At 39.6% G+C, this 27,258-nt stretch overlaps 1 protein-coding gene across 3 annotated transcripts in view; it reads left to right on the top strand.

Annotated features, from left to right (window-relative positions):
- The first annotated feature begins 1,080 nt into the window (after positions 1–1,080).
- smad1 (SMAD family member 1) overlaps positions 1,081–27,258 on the top strand; it is a 72,740-nt gene continuing 46,562 nt past the window's right edge. The window contains exons 1-3 of one of the 3 annotated variants that reach the window (XM_033017960.1): positions 1,120–1,209; positions 3,804–3,876; positions 24,744–25,368. In XM_033017960.1, the coding sequence (XP_032873851.1) occupies positions 24,966–25,368 (403 nt within the window). In that variant the 5' untranslated portion in view covers positions 1,120–1,209; positions 3,804–3,876; positions 24,744–24,965. Of the gene's footprint in view, positions 1,210–1,365; positions 1,507–3,803; positions 3,877–24,743; positions 25,369–27,258 lie in introns of those variants that run through there. The other 2 variants (XM_033017945.1, XM_033017953.1) reach the window with 2 other exon arrangements.

Consider the following 27,258-nt stretch of genomic DNA (forward strand, 5'->3'; position numbering starts at 1 on the left):
GCGTCTTCAGGAAGGAAAATAATTAGTTATATTGTCTCCCTCTTGTTCTTTTCACCCTTGACAAAATGATTCCATTCGATATCGCAAATTTTCATTACAGGACACCTAAGACATCAATCAAGAGGTTCAAAAAAGACGTGAGAACCATTGAAAATATTGTTTGGTTGTAAAATGTAAAGGAGTTAATATCGAAGGACTCTGGAAATATTATTGACGAGTCAATTTAGTCAGAGATCGGGTTTAAAGACATGCTTCAATGCAAGAAACTTCGGCAATCATAATAGCAGAATCTAATTACGTGTTGATTTGATAGTACAAATTTGAAAAATAGCTACTTGTTATTATATGTTTTAATCCGTCAAAATATAAGTGACCTTAATGGATCACTACAGGTTTGAAATTAAGCTTCAGCATTATAGAGACTCCGACATTTGTGCCTATTTTATATATCATGGTGTTTAAGAAGGAACTGCAGATGCGGGAAAATCGAAGGTACACGTTAAGGGTCCTATCATTTTAGATCATACTAATATTTCTTATTAGTTGTAACTGAATATGAATCCGTTTTTTGAATATCTAACTTTGATATGAATCTTGTGAAATTGCCTTCCTGATTTCAATATTCCTGATTTCATTTATTTATAGATATTGTTTATGACACTTTATAAATATTTTTGTTTTGTTTTTTGTATGCTGTTTCACATTTGCTTTTTATTCTTTTATTCTGTCCGAAATAACTAACTAATAAATAAATAAATAAATAAATATATCATGGTGTTTGAATAAAATGAGACGCTAACTAAATCAGGGGGGGGGGTAAATAATGACGTTTGCAAACGAGGCAGTAGCGTGCATTAAGGAAGTTGTGAATAATTAATATGTAAACTGGAAACAAAACAGCGAGGGCTGCATTAGAGAAGCTGCTGCAGGTTGTAGCAGCATTGCAATGTTTAGAATGGGTGGGTGCGCTGACGGGCGTTTGTAGCTTCGAATCCCTCCGGGAAAGTGGTTGTGGAAGTAGTGCCGCCAGTGCCGGCCGGCGGGCGGGCGTGCGGGCTGCTACACGGCAGGCAGGCAGGCAGGCAGGGTGATGCGGCGCAGGCTGGCTGACGCCGGGCTCGGGCGGTTTGCAGCTTGTTGAATGAGCCGCAGATGGAGCGGCGGCGAGGACCGAGTGGAGGAGGTGGCGGCTCAGTCCCGGCGACACAGGTAATTAAACAGATAACATTAACCCTCCCTCTCCTCCCCCTCGGTAATAGATGCTTCTCTCCTTCAGCGTTCGACTGACTTTCTTTTTTCCGTGAGGACGTTTAAAATGAGGAAAGTTGTGGCGTTCTTTGCCTTCTTTTCCAAAAGTACTTATCGACCAACATGGCGTCACCGGGGAAAAGGGGCAAAAGTAGTCAGACCCAGAGGGGAAAAATGCAGCTCAGCTCAGCTCATCTCCCGGGAAAGTTCGTCTGGTTTCAAGGCTCCACGCTTCACAGCTGCAAAATCTGTCTGCTGGTCAATTCTTTTGTGCGACTATTTTAGCTCGTGTCGTTTGTGCTACAATTAAAGTTTTTTTCCTTCCCTGAAAAGTTAATGGGATGTTGTTCTTTTCTTGGGATAGAGTTGGGGTAACAACCACTTACTCCTGTCTCCGACGATGTAAATTGTATTGGAATGATTTTCTGTATTTAGCTAATCCTGATTGTGCGCCAAATACTATTTAACAGCGCTAAGGGTCCTATATTTTTAGATCATACTAATATTTCTTATTAGTTGTAACTGAATATGGATCCGTTTTTTGAATATCTAACTTTGATTTGAATCTTGTGAAATTGCCTTCCTGATTTCAATTTCTTTTTCATGGATCATTGGCTGAAACACAAAGTATCACATACGCCACGTTTATTTTTTTTCTTGTAATTAAAACATGACTACTGGACACCTGGCAGAATGAGGAATGTTACAGTAAAATGTTTATTTAAAAACACTTGGATTGTGAAAGGTCTAATTTAAATGTACTTCATTTTACAATGATCTGATTTTATGATAGAAAACGAATATTTTATTGCCTTCCAAGCAGGTCTTTCTGAGTTTGTATAAAAGTATCTACTCTGGTTTTGATTGGTTCAGTTTATATTTGTGTATTTTAAACTAAACCTTTATGATGGAATCATCCACGGTGAATTAGCATTCAGTTTGCAATGTCATGTGTTCAATAAATTTATTTTATCTGTATTGGAGGTTTTTTTTGCGTATGCTGATGCATGATCTGCCATGCATTCTTCTTGGCGCTATGACAGGAATCTGTTCAAGGCAGAGATTCATTTACGAAAAGGACAGGAAATTTGTCCTTGTCTTGCTTTTTCCCCCACCTCGATGTATCCTCTCACTATTAGCACTATTCTCCAGCATTTATGTTCTTCCTTCCTTTGGGTGAGCTTGAAGTTCAACTGTTTATTTTAAAATGTTTTTTAAATAAATAGCATGTCCTTAAATTTCACTTTGAGCATGTTTAATTAATAGCTGGACTCTGACCAATTTATTAAACTAATAAGTTGTTCACATGAACATTGACATAAGTTTATCCCTGTTATTGATGAATACTTTTTGAACTTGCTGCTTCAGGTAAACAACCGTGTATTATTAACATGCTGTTTTTTTTGAACAGCCATTTTTGAGGGACTTCTCTGAATCTTGAATTACTTTTGGGCATTTAGGATAATTCTTGCCCCTTGTGTTTTCTTAATGAGTTGTCTTCATGTCCCCCTCCTTCCTGACTTAAAGATACTTCATACACTTGGGAAGTAGTATGGACTGAGTTTGCATAAGGGTTTGCAGACATGAATTGTATGTTTTCTGCGTAGAAGAAGCGATAGGTTAAGTACAGTAGCCAAAACGTTTTTTTTAATCCTTCCCTCTGTATGCTGGTGCTGAGTTTGAAAGCTTCATTTCAGATAAGTTGATTAAAATTCTCAACAGAATAAAATACCTAGATTCAGAACACATAACCTGGTTGCAAATGGTGATGGGTTTGTGTCATTAGTTCTTTACAACAGTGGTGAGTAATTTCATTACTTCGTATTTGATAAAAATCATAATTTGATTTGGTATTGTGGTCCTTAAAGGTGGAGTTATGCTTGTACTCAGCTATATACTAGCAGATGCATTTCAGTTAATGGGTTTAATAGACTCATTAGTATTGGAGAACATTTTGGTCAAAATTTGAATAGGGATTTGAATTTAAAACAAATTTAGTTCCTATCAAAGAATATTTTTTGTGAAACATGCTTTGAAGTGCATTTTCAGTCTTGCACATGTTAAATGTAATGGTTTGCATTTTTATGATTCAGAATTCTATCTGAGAAAAATATTGCTCACTATACTGTATCTCATAAGGATTAAATCAGGATTTAGGTCTAATGAAAAGCATAAATAGATTTCCATGGATGGAGAGTTATTTTGTTAAAGTAGAGTTATGCATTCCTCTACAATTTGGCTGTTGACTGTTTGTGTCTGGTGTCTAGGTCCTTTGCTTCAGTTTGTTCATGCTATTGGTCTTTGGTAGTCTTCCCTTCCATTGCCCAAGCATGGTGGGAGTGGGGATGAAAAGTGATTAAATCGTGTTTTAAAACTACAGTGAACATTGCACAACAAAAAAAAGCATACGTTTTAAATATTTAAAAATTACACAAAATTACAGTGGAGGCTTGATCTTTTATTACGACCTTTTTCTTGTATTGGATGCAAGTGAGGTTGTGTGAGCAACAGCTGTTGCAGCAAATAAGATGTGTGTTTTGTATCATGCCTTTCAGGGTCTGAAAGCACTCTTTTGTCATTGAAGGAATTTTGGAGATGTGTAGGAAAAGGCTTGCTATTTTACAGACAGTAAGTATTCTCAAATAGCAATACAATAAAGACTAGGTAATAAGTTTTTAGTGGTTTTTGTTGAGGCTTAAATATTGACCAGTGTATTGTTTTGTTTAATGTCCTAGGAGTGGAATTCTCTTTACTTTTTTCAGGTGTCAGCCTAAATTTTGTGCTTGCTCAATTAAAAGTGGGTCTTTAAAAGCAAGACTGTCTCGGTGGACCATGACATCAACTGATCCATCGCTGACAATAAATAAGGGTTCAGAGCATCAAATTTTATTTGTTGACTATATTAAGGTAAAAGAATAGTATTTATTGGTCCACGAGATACAAATTGTACAGTTTGTTTTCTTTAGATCACTTTGATAATGCTCATTGAGAAAAATCAGCCATTCATTATTCTCAATGGATGTTAGTTGAAGTGTATATAGCTGCATTGTGAGTCTAAGCTATGATTTTCCAGGTTTAAATAACTTAATTGCATCCATTGCCATCTTGTATTAAAAAAAACAACCAGAAGATGTGGAGCTGTACCAGTACGAAACAAATTTGATGTACTCTTCCTACGTAGATATAATTGGTCTGAAGAATGGCCTCGTCCCGAAACGTCGCCCATTCCTTCTCTCCAGAGATGCTGCCTGTCCTGCTGAGTTACTACGGCATTTTGTGTCTACCTTTGATTTAAACCAGCATCCTCAGTTAATTCCTACACAAATATAATTAGTCACACAGCTTAGAAACAGGCACTTTGGTTCAAAATCATCCAAGATGCCCCATCTAAGCTAGTCCTATTTGCCTGTGTTTGCCCATATCCCTCTAAACCCTTCCTGCCCATGTACCTGTCGAAGTGTCTTCTAAATGCTGTTGTAGAATCTGCCTCAACTACCTCCTTTGGCAGCCTGTTCCATTAATCTACCACCCTCTGAGTGGGAGAATGCAACCTTCACGTGGTCCACCCTGTTTCGCCGAATGCAATCAACCTGGCGTGCACAAACAGAAGATCAAACTGAACAAGTTGTCTTACAACTTTAGGCTGTGCACGCCATATGCAAGAAGAAGTAGTAGACCACCCTCTGAGTGAAAAAATTGCCTCTTGGGTTATTATTAAAACTTGCCCTCTCACCTTAAACGTATATGCTCTTGTTTTTGATTTCCCCTAATCTGGGTAACAGACTGCACTTACTTTATATGTTTCCCTCATGATTTTATAATTCTTTGTCATTTGTCCAGGATTTGTATCCTGTTCGTGGTATGCATCATGGTAATTTTATGTTATAAGAAATTTTTGTCTGCCATTTTGAGCAAAATTAATCTGTTGGTGCTTCTATTTCATTGTAAGTCAATAAGAAGGTTTCAAACCAGTTTGTTTCTTTTAATTGTACAATTCTATCCAAACTATTGAAGATGCTTGGATAGAATTGCAAGCTTGTATCATTTGGGAAGGCCAATAAGTAGTTAAAATTGTGCACCTGGTTTAATATTTTTGCTCTGGACTTGATGTATTAATAAAACTAATGTCAAAATTATCCTACAGCTATGCTATATTAAAAAAAATCAGCTAAATAATGAATACAAAAAAGGTTTTAATTAAAAAAACAAAACTAAATTACCTTGAGGTCCACTGTCTTGTTTTGTTCAACGCTTTCTGAAAATGCCTAGTGTGAAACTAGACAGCGACAGGTGTTTTATAAGCTCCAGTGATAGCTTGATCTGGTCAAGAAGAAACTTGTGTTTTTTTTCCTCTCTAATTGGGTAGCTTTTGATAATTATCACTGATTATTTTCAAGCTAAGCTTCTCAATATATGAGGAATAAAATGTAACTGCTCATGTATGTGATTTAATTGAGGTTGAGAGTTCATGATCTGTCTGGAGATCTAAATATTTGCTTCTCGGTTGATCTTCGAAAGCAGTGAAGTATAAGTGTTGTTATTTTTGAGATTCTGGTTTTCTTTTTGGATGAGAAGTTTAACCCAAGGCTCATCTCTTCTGTTGACTGGATCTAGAAAGATCTATAGTGCTGTTTTGAACCTCTGGGGGTAAACCTTCATGTTTGCTGAATAATGCCAATGTCACATTACAACAGTAACTATGACATTGGCTGTCAATGACTTTGGGACATCTGAAGTTGTGAAAGTCACAATTTTGGCAGCCTGTGTGTGACTTGCTCGGTTTTGTTAAATTGATTTGTTTTACAATTTGTGGGCTTTTTTGGTTTTCATTGTTATTGACCAACTAAAGTCTTCTGGCTGTCCAGAGTTACAAAGTACAATTGATTTAAAAAAAATATTGTTTGGATAAAAGATGAAATGTTGAAACATGGTTCATGAAGAAAATTGTGATATTCGGAAGAGAAAAATACCGAACACACATGAAAAGCACTGGCGACAGTGGGGTATGTGTTGGGTGGAGGAATAGGGGGTTCCATCCCTGTAAACTGTTGGAGGCGTTTTTTTTTTTTTTGCGCCAAGCCGTATCATCTGCGTGTGGGTCAAGAAATGGGTTTAATTAATAAAGACATTCTGTGAGCGAATATATCTTTTTGGTAGTAATTTGTGAATTTCACTACCTGAGCTGTTATAACACAGGGTTTCCTTTTGCTGATAATTTCTAATTGACAAGAGCTACATAAAGAGAATATTTGAGTGCAGCATAGGTTGTGACAATTGAAATGCAAAAGCTCTTGTTTACTCTGAGCCTGAAAGCTTTAATGGACACACCAGCTATTCTTTATAAATAATGTACATTCCTTGTAATGTGGAATCCCAAGAGACTAGAGAAAGCATCATTACCAGGCTCTTCAACCTTCTTTGAAATCCTCAATTGATTTACAGCTCAGAAATGGTGCAAAATGATACTCTAGTCTACATCAGGTCAGTCAGTGAAAGTCAAGATGTGAGCCCATTATCCCAGATGTAGTAATTAAACCATTTGATTGGACAGGAAATCAGTGTATGGTGTGGCCTTAGTGTTCTGAGCAGTGGGTGGCCAATAGATTTGATTACTACGAAGTTGTTTTTAAAAAAAATTATATTTTAAAAATTATGTCAGTAGATCTGATACTATTTTTTTTAAAGTCTTTGACCTGTGAAAATTGACATTTGGATCAGCAGACTAATAGGTCAGGATAGTTTTGTTTTTAACATTTGCCTATGCAATGAAGCATTTAAACTGTTTGAATACTTCTTTGCTTTTCAAGGGGTTTCACTTTTAAAGCTTTGGACCCCCACTTTCATCCACCACCAGCCTTAAATTAGTGAAACATAAGATCACCAGCATTATCCTACTGCCTTGTTTATTTTGCTGAGGTATCCGCAGTGCCCTCCATAATGTTTGGGACAAAGACCCATCATTTATTTATTTACCTCTGTACTCCACAATTTGAGATTTGTAAGAGAACAATCACATGTGGTTAAAGTGCACATTGTCTGATTTTATTAAAGGCCATTTTTATACATTTTGGTTTCACCATGTAGAAATGACAGCTGTGTTTATACATAGTCCCCCCCATTTCAGGGCGCCATAATGTTTGGGACACATGGCTTGGGTGTGTTTAATTGCCTCCTTAATGCAGGTATACGAGCTCTCAGCACCTAGTCTTTCCTCCAGTCTTTCCATCACCTTTGGAAACTTGTATTGCTGTTTATCAACATGAGGACCAAAGTTGTGCCAAAAGTCAAAGAAGCCATTATGAGACTGAGAACCAAGAATAAAACTGTTATAGAGACATCAGCCAAACCTTCGGCTTACCAAAATCAACAGTTTGGAACATCATTAAGAAGAAAGAGGGCACTGGTGAGCTTACTAATCACAAAGGGACTGGCAGGCCAAGGAAGACCTCCATAGCTGATGATAGAAGAATTCACTCTATAATAAAGAAAAATCCCCAAACACCTGTCCGACAGATCAGAAACACTCTTCGGGAGTCAAGAGTGGATTTGGCAATGACCACTATCCGTAGAAAACTTAATGAAGAGAAATACAGAGGCTACACTGCAAGATACAAACCACTGGTTAGCTGCAAGAATAGGATGGCCAGGTTTCAGTTTGCCAAGAAGTACTTAAAAGAGCAATCACAGTTCTGGAAAAGGTCTTGTGGACAGTTGAGATGAAGATTAATTTATAGTAGAGTGATGGCAAGCGCAAAGTATGGAGGAGAGAAGGAACTTCCCAAGATCCAAAGCATACCACCTCATCTGTGAAACACGGTGGTGGGGGTGTTACGGCCTGGGCGTGTATGGCTGCTGAAGGTACTGGCTCACTTATCTTCATTGATATTACAACTGCTGGTGGTAGTAGCATACTGAATTCTGAAGTGCACAGACACATCCTATCTGTTCAAGTTCAAACAAATGCCTCAAAACTCATTGGCTGGTGGTTCATTCGACAGCAAGACAATGATCCCAAACATACTGCTAAAGCATCAAAGGAGTTTTTCAAAGCTAAAAAATTGTCAATTCTTGAATGGCCAAGTCAATCATCCGATCTGAACCCAATTGATCATGCCTTTTATATGCTGAAGAAAAAACTGAAGGGGACTAGCCCCCAAAACAAGCATAAGCTAAAGATGGCTGCAATACAGGCCTGGCAGAACATCACCAGAGAAGACAACCCACAACTTCAAGCAGTCATCAAGCAAAGGATATGCAAAAAAATATTAAACATGACTACTTTCATTTACATGACATTGCTGTGTCCCAAACATGATGGTGCCCTGAAATTGAGGAGGGGGACTATGTATACACACTGCTGACATTTCTACATGGTGAAACCAAAATGTATAAAAATTGTCTTTATTAAAATCTGACAATGTGCACTTTAACCACATGTGATTTATTTATTTTTCATTACAAATCTCAAATTGTGGAGTACAGAGGCAAAGAAATAAATGATGGGTCTTTGTCCCAAACATTATGGAGGGCACAGTGTATTGTATGCAGGGTAACAAATCTCTGGGAATGAATTACAGGGCTATAATTCAGTTGTGTTTTACTGATGCTGTAAAATGTGAGTGGTTGGCGAACATCAGCAGATCTAGAAGATTGAATTACTTGCTACCAGGCTTGTTAGAGAACTGTATGGCTGCAGCAACTGCAAAATAGGAAGGCTTTGCTCTTTTGCCTTGGTGTCATGTTGATATCCTGTTCTGGATCGACAGTGTGGTATTTGTATAAAGTTAATGCTTATGGGATGATCCTGTGGTGTGAATACTGCATTTAGATATTCTGTGTGTTGTGAAGGATTTCTTTACTCTCCTATTAAAAACATTTTTTTTGTCATGTTTGAATTGGTTTTGTCCTTCAGATTTCATGGATGTAAGGCAGAGAGTAGAATTTTACTTGCCATTGTGTGGTAGTGGAGATATAATGAGGTTGAAATTAGGACTTTTTTAGCAGACTTAATTATCATCAATCTTAATGTTTCCATCGAGCGCTTTGCAATCGAGAGTCCATAAATTTTTGTGATGTTTGAAATACCATTTTACGTGAAGAAATATTTTGTAATACTGGTTTTAAATTTGCCTCTTATGAAATCATTCTTTATCCCACTCTTAATTTCCTACATGCACTTTACACCATGACACTCTGGCAATAAGTTTGTGCATTCAGTTGTTTTTAATTACTCTTTCCTTCCATCGTTGTTTAGCTAATTCCTTAATTTGTTTTTAATACCTTGCATATCCCCTTCTTGATTAACTGTCAGAACTCGTGTCATAGCTAAATGGTAAGAGTTTTTTTTTTATAACACTTCTTGGCTTGCCTGTGACTTCAAGCAAAGTAAAATCCGCAAATTTATTTAAGTTTTGCATAACCTTTGGGGAAAATTCATAGTCTGCAGTTGGTAATGGTATTTCCCTTCAATTTTTGTGCCTATTTATTGGCTGGTGAGATTTATCTGATATTCAAACAAATGTGATTGTGGGGAAAAACTGCAAAGGCATTCCCATCTATTTGCAGTAACCCTTTTGCTACCTTGCTTACCCTGCATCCATCTGCCAACAGAAATTATATTGATAAACACTTTGGTAGTGTACATATAACTTTTTGTTTTGCTGGACCTGCCTAGTCTTTTATTGAGAAGATTTTGTACACTTTTCCTCATGATATCAGATGATGCATATGGGAAGTATAAATTATAATTTGGTCAGGAATGCTGATGACAGTCAAAGCTGAGAATACTGCTTTATGAAGTTGCATGATGGACACATTTGCTAAATTGGCCAAAATTATTCCTAATCTCCCCTCCCCCCGGTAACCACAATCAGCCCAACAAAGGGTCCCAACCTGAAACATTACTTATGCGCATTCTCCAGAGATGCTGCCTGAACCCGTCAAACTTTCATTATTTTCCCCAAAAGACCTTTGTCCAGCTTACCCTGATCCTGACAGCTTTGGTTCTTGGTGCAAAATTAGACTCCAGAGCATTGGAAAATTAGGTTTGCTGGTCATCTGAACTATGAAAATGTTGCACACCAAACCACAGGAGAATTTGCACAATGCTATCTGAAGCCACTGAGTGGGGAACCCATCCATTTCTCTCTTTGGGCCCCCACGTGCATCCATGTTCAGATCATTAAAGGTACATTAATGATCTGCTCTAAGCTAGTGGTTATTAAATGTCTCTTGAGTATTGTGTAGCAATCTGCCTTTGTTAGTAAATTTAAAATCCTCAAAACTTTGGTTCTAAACTTGGGTCATTTAGAGTCATGGCCATACAGCTTGTTCATAAGTGATAGGAGCTATAACCTCTGGTGCTAAACTCTCCCACTAGTGGAAACATCCTCTCTACATCCACTATTCGCTAAGTTTCAATGAGGTCCCTCATCACCCTTCTAAACTCCAGCGAGTAGCGGTTCAGTGCCATCAAACGCTCATCATATGTTAACCCACTCATTCCTGGGGTCATTCTTGTAAACCTCCTCTGGACCCTCTCCAGCGCCAGCTAATCCTTCCTCGGATTATGGGGCCCAAAATTGCTCCCAATACTCCAAATGCACTGACTAGTGTCTTACAGAGCTTCAGCATTACATCCCTGTTTTTGTATTCTAGTCATCTCGAAATAAAGGCTAGCATTGCCTTTGGCTTCCTTACTACAGATTCGACATTCAAATTAACTTTTTGGGAATCCTGCACCAGCACTCCCAAGTCCCTTTGCACCTTCAACTTCTGAATTCTCTCCCCATTTAGAAAATAGTCTTCACCTTTATTCCTACTACAAAAATGCATGACCCCACTTTGCTACGCTCTATTCCATCTGCCATTTCTCTGCCCACTCTCCCAACCTGTCCAAATACTTCTGCAGAGTCCCTGCTATACTACCTGCCCCTCTACCTATCTTTGTATCATCTGCAAACTTGGCCACAAAGCCTTCAATCCCCACATCCAAATCATTAATATACAACGTGACGAGTAGTGGCCTCAGCACCGACCCCTGTGGATGTTTGCTAGTCACTGGCAGTCAACTAGAAAAAGCCCTTCTTATTGCCACTCCTTGCCTTCTGCCATCCAGCCAACCTGCTGCCCATGCTAGTACCTTCCCTTGAATACATATATCTTCCCTTTGAGCATGGGAGCAGCCCCTCTACACCAGTCCCACCTGTTTGCGTTTGGCCCTTAACCCTCTAAACCTTTCCTATTCATGTACCATTTAAAATGTATGTTAAATGTTATTGTGTAATGTCTGTTGAATGTAAATGTTATTGGTCATCTTGATCGTCATTTGTGAACACCCATTTTTGACTTCATTAGATGAAAAACAATGCAAAGGGAAATTCTCATGCAAAGCATAGCACAAACAAGATTAGTGTACTTCTGTTTATAGAAAATCATTTGGTGGGAAGACAATTGGCATGTCAGAAGGATGAGCAAATAATCAACTGTTAAGGAAGTGGTGTTTAAAGAGGGATTTCCAGAATGAGACCCTTGCAGTTGAAGGTGAAGTTATTAGTAGTGACAAGCTAGGAATTAAGATTTTGAGGTGGGTCTATGGCTTTAAACTTGGAAGCGATTACAGATATGCAATGGACATGTTTAAACATGTTTTGTTTACTTGACAACTTCTCTCTCACTCAGCACGTCACCTTTCCCACCCATGACAAAGGTCACATCCTTGACCTGGTCTGCTCCACAAATCAACCGGTACTCGACCTCCATCCTTGCCTCTTCCCCCTCTCTGATCATAAGCTTATACGGTTCACCATCCCTTCGCCGACACCTTCCCCGCTTCCTCCGAGAAATCACCTTCCGTAATCTAAAATCCATTGATCCCCACCATCTCTCTGACCTGCTCTCCACCACTCTCCCCCTGGACGCAACCCTCATCTCACCTGATGATCTCACAAACCATCTCAACTCCACCTTGTCTACCTCCCTTAACACTATGGCCCCCCTCAAAACAAGAACCGTAACTTTCAACACATGTTCACCCTGGTACACACCTGCACTTCGTAAACTGAAACAGACTGGTCGCCGACTTGAACGACTCACAAAGAAATCATCTCTCACAGTCCACCTTGAAGCTTACAAACTCCACCTCACTGACTACAAAGATGCCCTCATTGCTGCAAAATCTGCCTACCTCTCCTCCATATTCACCGATCCCTGCCTAAACCACAGAACCCTCTTCTCCACAGTGGGCAACCTCCTCAAGCCTCGAGCCAACACTCTCCCTACCTCTACTCCGGATCTCTGCAACTCATTCCTCCACTTTTTCGCTGATAAAATCAGCACCATCTATCAATCTTTATCCCCTGTACCCAACTCCCCAGCATCTACTCCACCACCTACCAAGGCCCCTCCTTTCAACATCTCCACTGACCTCCTTACCCCTCCTCCACACTGCTTCCTCTCCCAGTTTGACCTGGTCACCCCTATTGAAATCTCCAAACTCATCAGCTCTTCCAAACCCACTACCTGCTCCCTCGACCCTCTCCCCACTCCCCTGCTGAAGTCCTGCCTCCCCGTTCTCTGCCCCTACCTCACTAATCTCTTCAACTCCTCATTGTCCCCTCCGCTTTCAAAACTGCTGCTGTTACACCAATCTTAAAGAAACCTGGTCTTGATCCCTCTTCTCTCATTAACTACCGCCCAATCTCAAACCTCCCCTTTCTTTCAAAAACCCTGGAGCGTATCGTTGCGTCGCAACTTCATTCCCACCTCCTTGCGTATAACCTACTTGAACCCCTCCAATCTGGCTTTCGCCCCCTCCATAGCACAGAAACTGCTCTCCTCAAAGTCCTCAACGACCTCCTCACCTCTGCTGACACTGGTTCCCGCAACATCCTCATCCTCCTAGACCTGAGCGCAGCCTTCGATACAGTGAACCATAACATCCTGCTCACCAGACTCAAAGACCTCGGCATTGAAGGCTCTGCACTCAGCTGGCTCCGTTCCTACCTTTTCAACAGATCCCACTTCATCTCTCTCCACAACCACACCTCTGCTACAGCCACAGTCACTCAAGGCGTTCCCCAAGGCTCCGTACTCGGCCCCCTCCTCTTCATCATCTACATCCTCCCCCTTGGTCAGATACTCCGCCACTTCAACCTGGACTTCCACTGTTACGCTGATGACACCCAGATCTACCTCGGCACCAAATCCCCCCAAAACCCCCCCCCCCCCCCTCTCCCATATCAACTCCTGTTTGTCAGCTATAAAAACCTGGATGCAACATAATTTCCTCAAACTCAACAGCGGTAAGACAGAATTCCTCCTCATAGCCTCCAAAGCCACACTCAGCAAAATCAATAACCCCACTCTCACCATCGACGGCACCACTGTCTCCCCATCTCCCCAGGCCCGCAACCTTGGCGTGATCTTTGATTCCACCCTCTCCCTTGAGCCTCACATCCGCCATGTCATTAAAACCTCCTTCTTTCATCTCCGCAACATCGCCAAACTCAGACCCTCTCTCACACCTCCCGCTGCTGAAAGACTCATCCATGCCTTCATCTCCTCCCGACTGGACTACTGCAACTCACTTCTCCTTGGCATCAGCTCCACCTACATCAACCGACTCCAACTGGTCCAGAACGCAGCCGCCCGACTCATCACCCACACCAAATCCTGGCATCACATCACTCCAGTCCTCAAACAACTTCACTGGCTTCCCATCTCCCACCGGATCAACTACAAAATCCTGATCCTCACCTACAAAGCCCTCCACCATCTGCCCCCCCCACCCCCCATATCTCACTGACCTCCTCTCCCCCTACCAACCCTCACGGTCCCTCAGATCCACATCAGCCGGTCTCCTCTCCATCCACAAGTCCAACCTCCGCAGTTTTGGGGACAGAGCTTTCTCCAGGGCAGCTCCCAGGCTCTGGAACTCCCTCCCCCAACTGATCCGCAATTCCGTGTCCCTCACCATCTTCCAGTCCCGCCTCAAGACCCATCTCTTCACCTCTGCCTATCCTTAGCCCCACGTCCCCCTCCCTTTTCATCTGTGCATTAATTGCCTCATATTGTGTTTTGTATTGAATTCTGTCTTTACTTTGTGTACTAGTCATGTCGCTACTATTTATTTCATTCCCCTTACATGTTTTTCCTCTACCTGCTAAATTTTTGTAAGGTGTCCTTGAGACTCTTGAAAGGCGCCCATAAATAAAATTTATTATTATTATTATTAAACAGAGGATTGGACACATTGTAATGTTTGGAGGATTGTGAGGCAGTGTGAATTTGACATTACAAACTAGGACATTGGAATTATGGGATTAAAATTGGATTGATGTAAAAAGAGTAGGCATAAATTTGAAGGGCAAATGGTCACCACCAATGCTGTAATGAGTCTGTGATTCTTTGAGGTTTAACGCCAGCTAGAAAAGAGATGCTGGGCATTTTTGCTATGAAACCTGATGACCTCACTGCTCTACGTGACTGAAATTGATTTATGCACAATGTGTATGTCTGTTCCTCGAACAAGATGTTCCTGGAGAAATTGCTCTGCTTGCGATGTTGCTGTAGTTTTGAGTAAATTGATTTACAGTTCGCACGCTGCTTTGCTGTGGACAATACCGCCAATGAATGAATCAAAGGTATTGTCACCAAATCCAGTTTGAGGATTCTAAGCAAAATTATCTAAGGTGAAAGAGAACGTGATTGTGCTTGAGCAAAAGATTTTATCTAGTGCAGTTTATATATTTGCCAGGTTCACTAACATATTACACATTAGACCTGTCTTCCTTTGTAATCACTTTCACTTGCCAAAATCTCCTTCCAAGTAGGATCTGGGTTTTGTATATAAACTAGATGAGGCTCTTTTGCAGTACAAATTCTCAGCTATGAAAAATAATTGTTTGGAAACATAAAATAGGAGGGATAAATTGAAAGGGGGGGGGTGGAGGGGGTTGAAAGGAGCTACAATTCATTATTAAGGTACAAGAAGCAGGACATATTGAAAATCATTATACAATCAGAAGGCATCAGTCTGTTTTTTGTGATCTATGATCGCAAGGGCAACATCTAATGGCCATCCCTGAGAAGTTGGCAATGTGCCTCCATCCTGAAGTGCAGTACTGTTGGAGAGCGCTATCCATGATCTGGTATGCAAAAATGCTGGAGAAACTCAGCGGGTGCAGCAACATCTATGGAGCGAAGGAAATAGGCAACGTTTCGGGCCGAAACCCACCTGGTATCACTGATAATGAAGGTTTGATTATTTATTTCCAAGTTTACCATGATGGGCTACTTGGAGATGTTCGTATTTCCAAAAGATTTCCTTGTCGTGCTCTTTGTTAGAGGTCACAGGTTTGAGTGTCTGATTTCAAAGCAGTGCAGGAGTAATTGGAGGAAGTGGGCAAACAATGTTTTGGATCTGGCCCCTTTTTCAGGCTGATTGTGGTAGGGAGAATAAAGCTGGAAAACAGTGCTGGAGAAAGGGCAGAGCCTGGAAAATAATAAATGGATGCATGTGTGGGTGATTTTGATCGGCAGGTGGATGGCGCAAGTGACAAAGGCTAGAAGTGCAAGGGAGATGATGTGAGAAGAGTAAAATGTAAACCAGAAGGGGTGATATAGATTTGGGGGTGGGGGTATGGAAGAGGTGCATTAAAAGGAAAATGAGCTTCAGAAAGGTTTTCTTATTTCCCTTTGGACAGATCAACCTGACTTTTGAACCTCTGACCTGCCTCATTCAAAGCTTTCCAAATCATTTGCCTCTTTTTTTTTTTTTTTCAATGTTCGGCAAAAACTTAATCTTGCATATTCTGGTTGCTAGGTAAACCTCCTGAATGTACGCCCATAATTCTCTACATTGTTTATTCATTTGGTGTTGTCCCCTTTTCTCCTTGAACCCAAAGCTTTGTGTAAATTAGTATTTACGATTTTGATATGAACACTATCCACACCTGTTTCCTGTGAGGAGCTATAAAAAGGAACAGATGGGAAAAACATTCAATGTCCCATGACTTTTGTGATTAGGCTGCTTAATTTTTGGCGGCGCTCAATTGATATATTTGGAGGTTCATAAAAAATGTGTTCTTGGACACACGTACCCATAGTGTCAGCTTTGTGCTGTTGTGTTTGAATGGTTTAACTTCAAAAGTGGGATTTACGTACCAAGATTGACAACTGTTCAATGCCTCATCCAGTCTTTCGAGTAACTTTCTCCACAATGATCGCTACAATGATACTTTCTTTGATGAATAAACAACGTTCATTATCCCAAATCCTTTACCGATTCTTTGTGATCCTGCAAAGCAGCTTTTAAATTTGCATACAATCTTTTAAATGTGCTTAATTGATTAATCATTTTCCAGCTTGCATGTGCATGTCTTTATAAATGTATGGATGACAGTTATAAACTATATTACATTGGAATCGATCTCATTCACACTTTGGTTATTGAGAAATAAAATGTCGGGAGGATCTTTCCTTTGGGGAAGGTAGACGCAATGCTGGAGTAACTCGGCGGGATGGGCAGCATCTCTGGAGAGAAGGAATGAGTGACGTTTCAAGTCGAGACCTTACTTCAGACTGAATTTCCTTTGGAGAACTTTGAACATGAATGGGACTGTGTTATCGCCTGAGGGGTTGACCATTTAAGACAGAAGTGAGAGAGAATTCCTTGTTGGGGATCTTAATTTGCTTGAGAAGTGTGAATGCAGAATCATTTAGTGTATTCAAATTGGGTATTTTTAGATTGCAAGAGAATTGAATGTTATGGGGATTGGACAGGAAATGAAGTTTAGGTCAAAGTTCAAATTGGCTATGATCTTCATGACAATATGCTCTAAAGGATAAATGTTCATGCTGTTTGTGTAAACGATCAGATTTAAATTTCTATTGATAATTTTTTTTTTTTAATAAGAAATCCTGAATAATGACTCATTGGTTTAGCTTTCTAATCAATTTGTTCACAATTAAGCATTGGTAAGGATTTTATTAAAATTAGATCAAATACTGTAATTATATATACACTGTTTTCCCTTGTACTATCATTTGAGCTGAATTCCACTTCCATGTGAATATGGGTGTGATTGGTCTGTTTGCAAATGATATGGAAATTGGTGGTGTTGAGGATAGTGACAAAGCTTTTCCAACACTGCAGCAGGATACAAATCATATGGGAAGCTGGAAAGAGTGTCATACAGAATTGACATAGACTTGTCATCTACGCCACCTTCCTCCTACTCATGGGGATGCAGCTTTGCAACTATGTATTAATTTGCCTTATCCTTCCATTTTTAGCTTCACCAGCATTTGGCATCAGCAGTAAGATTATGAGCCTAAAGTTTTTATTTAAACCGCCTAACTCCTTAAATTCACTGTGGAAGACCTCATCCCTCTTTGTCCCCACGTCATCAATACTAGCGTTCTATGAACTCGGGCTGTTTTCTATCCCTCCTTCAGAATGTTCTGTACCTGCTCCAAGACATCCCTGACTGTGGCACCAGGACAATGGAATACCATTCTGAAGTCTTGCTTTCGGTATAGAAATGCCTGGCTGTTCCCCTTACTTGATGAATTCCTGACTACTATTGCTCACCTAGTATTTTCTCTTCCCTGCTGTGCATCACAACCAACCGTGTGCTACCAACCTGTTTGAGTGGGGATTGATTACAGATAACTCTTACAATGCATTTCTGCCCTTTCTGGTGTTCTTCCATCTTTCTTCCTATACCTGCAGTGTGTCTAATCCATTAAATCTACTATCTACCACATTTCTGCATCTCGAATAATCTTCTGAGACTGACTGTAGTTTCAATTGCTCCGAGTTGGCTAATTTCCATTAGCTCTGGATATTTGCCCAAAGGCTGTGTAGAATTGAGTTTGCGGCTATATTTTTAGCAAGCTTGCCAATGTAATTATGAAGCTTCGTGGTTGCCGTGCATTTGCTCTCAGTACAGTCTCACCTGTACGTAGTTTAATTTATCAAGTAACACTAAATGTGCTGTGACTTGAAAATAATTTATACGAAATCATGTTAGAACATTTGATTTGATTAAGGTTCTGATGTCAATAAAATAATGTTTGTGTATTTATAAAAGGTAATATCTGCATGAGAATATTGTGCTAAATATTTTGGCAAAAGGCGAGCTTTAGTATTTGGACTTCAATGAGTTTTAAGTGAATAAACCATTATCCAGACTTTTGTTTAATTTTAAAGTGTTTTGGGATCATTAGTCTTATAATTCCGTTGGACCATGTGAGTGCTCATTTAATGCTATCTGCAGAAAGTTTAAAATCCAGTCGTACAAGTTAAAGCCCTTTACATGTAAAATTACTCTGTACCAAAGTCAGCAGGCTTATTTCTGTAATTAACCATGCTGTATTGTTCTTCCTCCTTCTTGATATATTTGTATTCCTAAAAAGACAATAGAAATATTCATTATTAACTAAGTGTGGCCTCTTGTTGTAGTCAGAGAATTTCCAGAAGATCTTTGTGTTCTCATTCTTGCAAGGGTACTCCCTTTTTCACAATGGATGTATCCTTGACTCTGACCTAATTTTTGCATGTGTTTTGTAATCTCTTCCTTCCATCTGAACTGCATCCCTGCTGTGGTATTGATGATACTGCATTTATTTACCTAATTCCTGATCTCTGGAATTCACCTTGAACCATGCTATATTTGCATCTACCTCAGTCTCTTTAAAAGATCCATCTTATGATCTTTCACTCACGGGGAAACTAGGTCCTTCCGTGATTACTATTTTGAATAATAATCGCCCTGGCAGAAGTTGATAGCAAAGTAAGAATTTTCAGATTGGTGTGGTTGGACTGGGAGCTAAGAGGTTAGCGAGCTTCATTTGAGATGGACATTCACTGATCTCTCACCACTCTGCATCTAGAAATATAGCTATAGTAAGTCTTGCTTTAAGAAATTAGCAGAATATCTTTATACATTTAGGCAGATTGTTAATTACAGACGCTGACATGGCGAAAAATGAATGTTAGTGATGGACATATGATTCACTGTACTCTGCTTGTCCTCCTTGTTGCTCACGAGACTGCATGTAGGTTGAAATAGAGCTCCCCATCACCTCAACACTATGTCCCTCGTGATGTTACATTTGTAACCTGTCTATCTCGTCTCCTCATCTTTATCAGTTCCCCAATTAGAGGTTGTAATATAGTGAACTTTCTTAACCTCTCTGCTCCAATTTCATTTAATCTTTTTCTGGTTAATGATGTTGAAGTTTCGTTTGGATAAAGTATCCTATCATGTCATGTGGTTAAAATACGTTCAGTTTCTTATGGATACTACATTTACAGCCATTTAAAGTGGAGTCCATAAATACCTACACAGTTTAGTTTTAAATACTCAAAATATTCATATCAGTTTAACTAACTGGGAATAAAGTGGAGGCTGATGGTAATGATTTGTGTCCAAGTGTCTGCTTCCCCACATCCCCAACTAGGATACCTCTAAACAAATATTGTAAGGAGTGTGCCTGAATTAACAGCAGAAGGTGGAGGATGTGAACTCCGAGTTGGCTTTTACAGCATTCAATTAATGTCAATATAAAATAGGCTTGTATGAGAGTTTTCTGTCTACAAGTGATCTGAGGAAGGGGCAAATGTGGCCAATATTGGGTATACAACAAGAATTTACAAGGTTAAAAGATGAGGTGCATGCAAACTGTCAGGATGAGCAGTGATAAAGGATATGGTTTGTGGCAGGGAAGATTAGTTTTGATTTGGAAGCATTTAATTGAATATCTTCTGTGCAGGATGTCAGACTATCAGCATGAAAACATAGAGCCCAAGTGATGAACAATTTGGCCAATGTATATGTGGAATGGGGCATTTTGGGTGAATTTAAGAAATTAGAGACTCTCAAGGATAGAAACTTGCTGGGTTTGAACTTGTGCAACAAGGCTCTTCTGTTCCCTTGATTGTATGACTAGTTAAGATGGGAATGGAACCAGGCAAATGCAGAAACTAGCTAAGTAACGGGTGTTGTAGGAGGATAAAATGAACACTGACCAAAAGATATCATCAAGGATGAAGATGGCAGTTTATGTCCTTGTTAGTCTTCAGTGTTTTTGAACGTGTTACCTCTGTACAAATCTTGTCCAACTGTGCCAGAAACATTAATTATGGGTGATACTTTGCAAGGAGTAAGCTCCAGGAGTGGGTGTCAAGGGTATTTTTCTTGAAGTGATGATGGCACTTTCTTGCTCTGCTTTTCTCTCTTCCCCTCGCACATTGCTAATTGTTGCTGCTGCTATTTTCATAACTGAAATATGATTGGGAATATTGGGGGGGAAATAAAGAAATAATTTTAATTTGTAATTCTACCAAAGATTCTTAGTGCAACTGGCAGTTTCTATTAAACACCTGTGAAAATCCATTGTTTTTGAGAAGGAGGAAATTATGTAAGAAGAATTCCACATGGAATGTTCCCTTGAGTATTATGCAACAATGGAAAAATGTTGTGGCACAGCCTATCATTTCAAGGATATCTTCCATAAATATTTCCTTTGCTCATAATGCAAGTATAAATCCCATTACACTATGGAAAGTTGTACACACAGAACATAATTTAATGTGTAGGAAAGAACTGCAGATGCTGGTTTAAATCAAAGGTAGACACAAAATGCTGGAGTAACTCAGCAGGACTGGCAGCATTTCTGGAGAGAAGGAATGGGTGACGTTTCAGTCGAGACTCTTCTTCAGACATAATTTAATGTTTGCTAATTAGCTCTGGAACATGTTTGCCCTTCGTGTAACATTGCTCATTGCATGCACCCATCCTTTGTAAAGGTGATTGCCCAGTCTGTTTAGGTAATTAGATATCACAGTTTGTTTTAATTTTACTAGAAGGTAGAGCTTGGCCACTAACCTTAACTGTATGTTGTGGGTTTGTAAACTTTGGAATATTTGTAAAGGATGCTTCAGTATTATAAGAGTCATAGCCCAAACATCCAAAGCCCACTCCACTGAAAGTTAGGGGGTTAGCTTCTCAGAGATGAGATGATCACTGCCTACTGAAATGCACACTTTGAAGACCTCCTCAGTATCATTCTATCCTTTGACATGACTATATCCAACAGCAGCTTATTTAGTCTACCACCACTCCTGACTGTCAAAATGGCCATGTTCCGACTCCAACACAACCCTGAAAGTGGAGGATAAACCTACTGGCAACCTGACAATGCCATGCCTGACTGGTAACCACAGAGAGAGGTCTCTTTGCTGTTAAGTATAGATAATCATCACCAGCATCCTTAATTGAATTGAATACATTTTATTAGCCAAGTATGTATACATACAAGGAATTTGCCTTGGTGCTTTGCTCGCAAGTAACAACACGATATATAGTAGACAATTAAAACATAATTTAAACATTTGAAGAATTAAATAAAATACCAGAGCACAAGGAGGCTACAGACATTTGGCTGTTGAGTAACTGTCTTGCAGTGAGTGAAGGATTGCTTCCCAAATCATCATGGATTCCATCCACTTAAAGACAGTGACTTGCGTCCACTGTGCCAATCTTGAGCAGTATCAGCCACTATACATGGCTTTCTTTCAACTTTTATCAGCCAGCCAACACATCACTAAAACGTTTTTTTTAATGAAGATGTTGGACATCAACAAAAACAGAAAATGTTGAATACAGCAGATGCAGCCTGATCTGTTAAGTATTTCCTGCATTTTTTTTTGTCTGAGAATGTGGAATACCTTTCACAAATTTGGCTGCCCAAGGACCTAAGGCATGCTTCACAACAGCGCAGAGACCATGACACCAGTGTGTAGGAAGGAGCTGCAGATGCTGGTTTAAATTGAAGCTTGACACAAAATGCTAGAGTAACTCAGTGGGACAGGCAGCATCTCTGGAGAGAAGGAATGAGTGATGTTTCGGGTCGAGACACTTCAGACTGATGTCAGGGCGGTGCATAGATAAGGAAGTGTGTGGATAAGGAAGTGTAAGATGTGAAAACAGGACAGGGAATTGAGATCAAGGAAACTGTCGAATAGATCATTGTTAGTTGGGTGAAGGTAACAACAAAGCAAATAGATAAAATGTAGTCGGCAGTAAGATTGGTGGGAGAACTGGGAAGGGGAGTGGTTGGAGAGAGGGAAAGCAAGGGCTACTTGAAGTTAGATAAGTCAATGTTCATACCGCTGGGGTGTACGCTGACCAAGCGAAATGAGGTGCTGTTCCTCCAATTTGTGCTGAGCCTCACTCTGACAATGGAGAGGGCCAGGACAGAAAGGTCAGTGTGGGAATGGGAGAGGCAGTTAAAGTGTTGAGCAACTGAGAGATCAGGTAGGTTTAGGCAGACTGAGCGGAGGTGTTCAGCGAAACGATCGCCGAGCCTGAACTTGATGTCACCCATATACAGGAGTCCACACCTGGAGCAGCGGATACAGTAGATGAGGTTGGAGGAGGTGCAAGCGAACCTCTGCATCACCCAACCTCATCTACTGTATCTGCTGTACCTCACTTCCTCATCTATGCACTGCCCACTCCCATGACACTAGTGGGTTTATAATCCCTGAAGATCCACAATAGCTGTGTAGACCAAATCATTGGATATTTTTATAGCGGAGATTGATAGGTTCTCGAATAGTATGGGAGACAAAGGTTACAAGGAGAAGGCAGGTGAATGAGATTGAGGGGAAAATAGATCAGTCATGTTTGAATGGGGGAGCAGACACGATGGGTAGAATGGCCTTCATCTGTTCCTATGTCTTGAGGTCTTGTGGACTGGTGGTCAAACAAGGCTGCCACATTGGTCAACACTTTTCTCAATTTTTCTTGGTGCAATGTTGAAATTGCATCGGGGACCCTTGACTATCTTTGAGCGGACTTTACTGGCGTTACCTTGCACTAAACGTTATTAACTTATGTATCTGTACACTGAATGGCTCGATCGTAATCATGTATTGTCTTTCTGCTGGCTGGTTAGCATGCAACAAAAGATTAGCACTGTACCTTGGCACATGTGATATTAAACTGAACTGAAATTTGCCTCCAACAAACATCTTGTGCGAGTGAGGCTAATATTAAGAATTTGAGAAGTCCAACATACTGCAGACTAATCCAAACTTCAGTAGTTGAACCGCTGATAGTACTTGCTTTTGAATATATTCTCAGTGCCCAAGCTCAAGCTACCGTTTTCACTGAAACGTATAAGACAATGGCCCTTGCACTCTTGGTTTTTTTTGGGGGGGGGGGGGGGGAGCTGTTAAAAGCCCCCAAGAGACTAATAGGTGAACTTCCATAGAAAAAAAGTAGTGTGCAGTTAGAAGTTTCTGTGCTCAGATCCATATATTTGCAAATAAATGAAAGATGGATATCATAAAATCCCAGCGAGCAACTGTATAGCAATGAAAGGGATAAACATTCTATTGGAAAACTATTTCCAGTTGGTTAAAAATGTAAGTGTTTATAAATCTTAGACCTGAAATATGAAAGCAAAAGGATATTGTATCTTTGTGGAACTGTGCTGAAAAAATATAAGCTTGCGGTATGGTGATGCCAAAATGTACATATGTACATTTGCGAGGATATTCAACTTTTCAAAATTAATTCCAGTGTCGTACAATTTAAAGCAGTGTTGTGACCATAGAAAGAAGGCAACTGATTCATCTTTCACAAAATACTAAAGGATGTGCACATGGGAATGATAGCTGTTGTGTGGATGGCCAATAACTATAACGTCATAATTTAAGGACATTGCATTGGATTTGATGTCAAAGTTTTCAACTGCTGCAATATTTCCAGTATAGACAGTTCTGAAGTTTGGACCTCATGCAATTGGTATTAATATTATCTTGACAATTAGTCCACTAAAAAATACTCAGAGAGCTTTTAAAAATATTTTTTGATAAGTATTGGAACAGAATGAAAATGCATTAAATCATTGTGGATCAATATTTTATTCAGCCATGTGCAAAACGTTGTATTTCTTTGGTTGAAGGGCCCTCATCTCACAATTCTTAGCCTTGACTAATTGGAGAGAGCAAAAATACTTGTGAAATCTGTCCTTGCATTTCTGTGAAATTTTAACATTTTATCTGGAAGATTTGAAATTGTGGAACATCCTCTTGGGGTCAAAAATAATGAGAGGATAATATGCTGATACTCATTTTGGGTCTGAGTATATCTAAAATATTTTGCAACAGAACAGCCATGTTGATGTAAAAAAAAATGAGTTGGGCTAAACTAACTTTGTAATGGAACAATTATTTTTCATTATTAATGAAACAAGTACAGTTCATACAAAGCAAAATGCAGCTCAAATGTAATTAATGAATGTAGAATCCCATTTGTTTTTTTGCTCCAGTTCCATCCTCAGCAAAAATATATACATTATAAATGCCAGTCCCTACTATGGTGGAGGACATCACTTTAGAAATATGCTTGATGTTTTCAAGCTTAAATGTATAAAATGATCACATTTTTAGTCTAACTTTGCTTTTGTTTTCATAGATCTGGAAGAAAATTATCTGAACACATTCCAAACCAATTTGTGATTCTCTTTACCTGTGGATTTTATAAACTTGACTGCAGAGTCAATTCTGCTGAAGTACAAACAGAATTTCATATCTCAAGACTGGTTTGACGCTTAAACAGTATTCCTTTTTAGAACCACTTCTTCAGAACTACTTTTAATCTCTTGAAACCTGCAATTGGTTTCAAAAACGTTTTAAAATGACGACAATGGCAAGCTTGTTCTCGTTCACCAGCCCAGCTGTGAAACGACTACTGGGCTGGAAGCAAGGAGACGAGGAGGAAAAGTGGGCTGAGAAAGCAGTTGATGCATTAGTGAAAAAGCTCAAGAAGAAAAAAGGAGCCATGGAAGAATTGGAGAAGGCATTAAGCAGTCCGGGTCAACCTAGTAATTGTGTCACTATTCCTCGGTCTCTAGATGGTCGTCTTCAGGTATCGCATCGAAAGGGCCTACCACATGTTATTTATTGTCGTGTATGGCGATGGCCGGATCTTCAAAGTCATCATGAACTGAAGGCACTGGAGTGTTGTGAATTTCCATTTGGCTCAAAGCAGAAAGAAGTCTGCATTAATCCATATCACTATAAACGAGTAGAAAGTCCTGGTAGGTGGCTTAGAAAATATATACTTTGACAGTGTTAAAGTCTTGAAAGTTTGTGATAAAGATGAAATATGCACTGCCAGATTGTTTTTCCTAGATTTAACAGTTTTTAACAAGACTTTTAATTGTCATATATTGTCTGGTTTATGAACAGATGTCAAGCAGTGTATTAATATCTTCACTGCAATTATCGTTGTGGCTCCAAAAGACAACTCAACAGCCATTTTGTCAAGGTTCATTAGGGAATGCTGTCTTTGCAATATCCAGATCCTTTTATTGAATAAAAATAGCACAATGATAATGCGCAGACAAAACTGCCACAAGGATTAAAATGGACCTTTTGCATGACAATGCCTAATATACACATTATTTTAATGGTGTCTCCTTTGTACATTATGAGGGGGAGTTTCTAAATTTTGGTGCAAATTCTCTGGAAGCCATGGACTGAAAGCAGAAGTAACTTCTACAGCATCTTTTCACCAAGGTTGAGAAGAATATGCAGGAGAGCATCCATATGCTGCTTAGATGTCAGTTTTGTAAAACAAGCCACAATGCTGCTTCCAATTACAAATGAGTCCTTTTAATATTTGGGGTCCTTTCAATTCTTGAAAATGTGCATGAATCGCTAAGACAGGCTTATTATGGTTGGAATATACTTAATTTTATAGTTTGCCATAAAAAAAGAATAGCTTCCATAAGAAGGTAGTGCCCCCCGGTGAGCTAAGTTGGTGTAGTTATTTATAATGAGATGTACCAGTTCTGATGATACAATATTTTAACCAGACCTTACTGGAAAAATAATTTCACTGACTGGGTAGCAGGCAACAAAAGCTTTTCACTACCTCGGTACATGCGAACAATAAACTAAACTAAAATATAGATGTACTTTAGCTATGAGCAGCTTTCTACACCTGATTAACAGTTCTTGGGTTTAGTTTAATCTAGATTGGATTTATAATTAAACATTTCCTCGTGTCTATCCAATGAGTGAGCGTTCGATAGAAAATTGGCTTCATTGAAGCAAGCAGAGGGTGATAGTGCAAGGTTGCTTTTTGTACTGGAAGCGTGTGACAAGTGGCGTACCTCAGGGTTTGGTGCTGGGCCCATTGCCGTTTGTCATGTATATTGATGATTTGTTTGTGAGCATACAAGGCATGGTTATCAAGTTTTCAGATGATACAAAAGTAGGTGGTATTGTACAGTGAAAGTTGTCAAAAAAAGTTGTTAAGGTGGACGACAGGGCGCAGAGAAGATTTGAGAGGATGTTGCCAGGACTTGAGAGCCCAAGCTATAGAGAGAGATTGAGCAGGCTCGTACTTTATTCCTTGGAGCGCTGAGTGGTGATCTTATAGAGGTGTATAAGATCATGTGAGGAACAGTCTTTTGCCCAGAGTAGGAGAATCAAGAGCAAGAGGCCTTGGGTTTAAGTGTGGGGGGGTGGAGGAGGAGCATTTAATAGGAACCTGAGAGGTAACATTCTTACACAGAGTGGTGGATATATGGAACAAGCTGCCGGTTGAGGTAAGTAATATAACGTTTAAGAGACATTTGGACAGTACATGGATGGGATGGGTTTGGAGGGCTATAGGCGTGGGCAAGTTGGGCCGATGAGCCTGTTTCCACGCCATAGGCATCTATTTGAGAGTCTTCAATCTGTTTTAGTATCTTATTTTCAGTAACCAGTAATACACAATTTTAAAACAATAGAAATAATGCTTGGGAGCAGCCTTATTAAAAGGATCATCAAATTCTGAGAATGGTATTGGTTGGTTGAGTTTAACTAGTTATGGTGAGTTGGTGGTGGTTAACATCAAACGTTTTCTAGATTTAAGTCATGGATTTCTCCTACTTGGCCTTATGCGCTGCCAATGTTAGTGCAAGACTAAGCAACAA

This window comes from Amblyraja radiata, chromosome 1, assembly GCF_010909765.2.
Source record: "Amblyraja radiata isolate CabotCenter1 chromosome 1, sAmbRad1.1.pri, whole genome shotgun sequence".
In the NCBI taxonomy this organism is placed as follows: Eukaryota; Metazoa; Chordata; class Chondrichthyes; order Rajiformes; family Rajidae; genus Amblyraja; species Amblyraja radiata.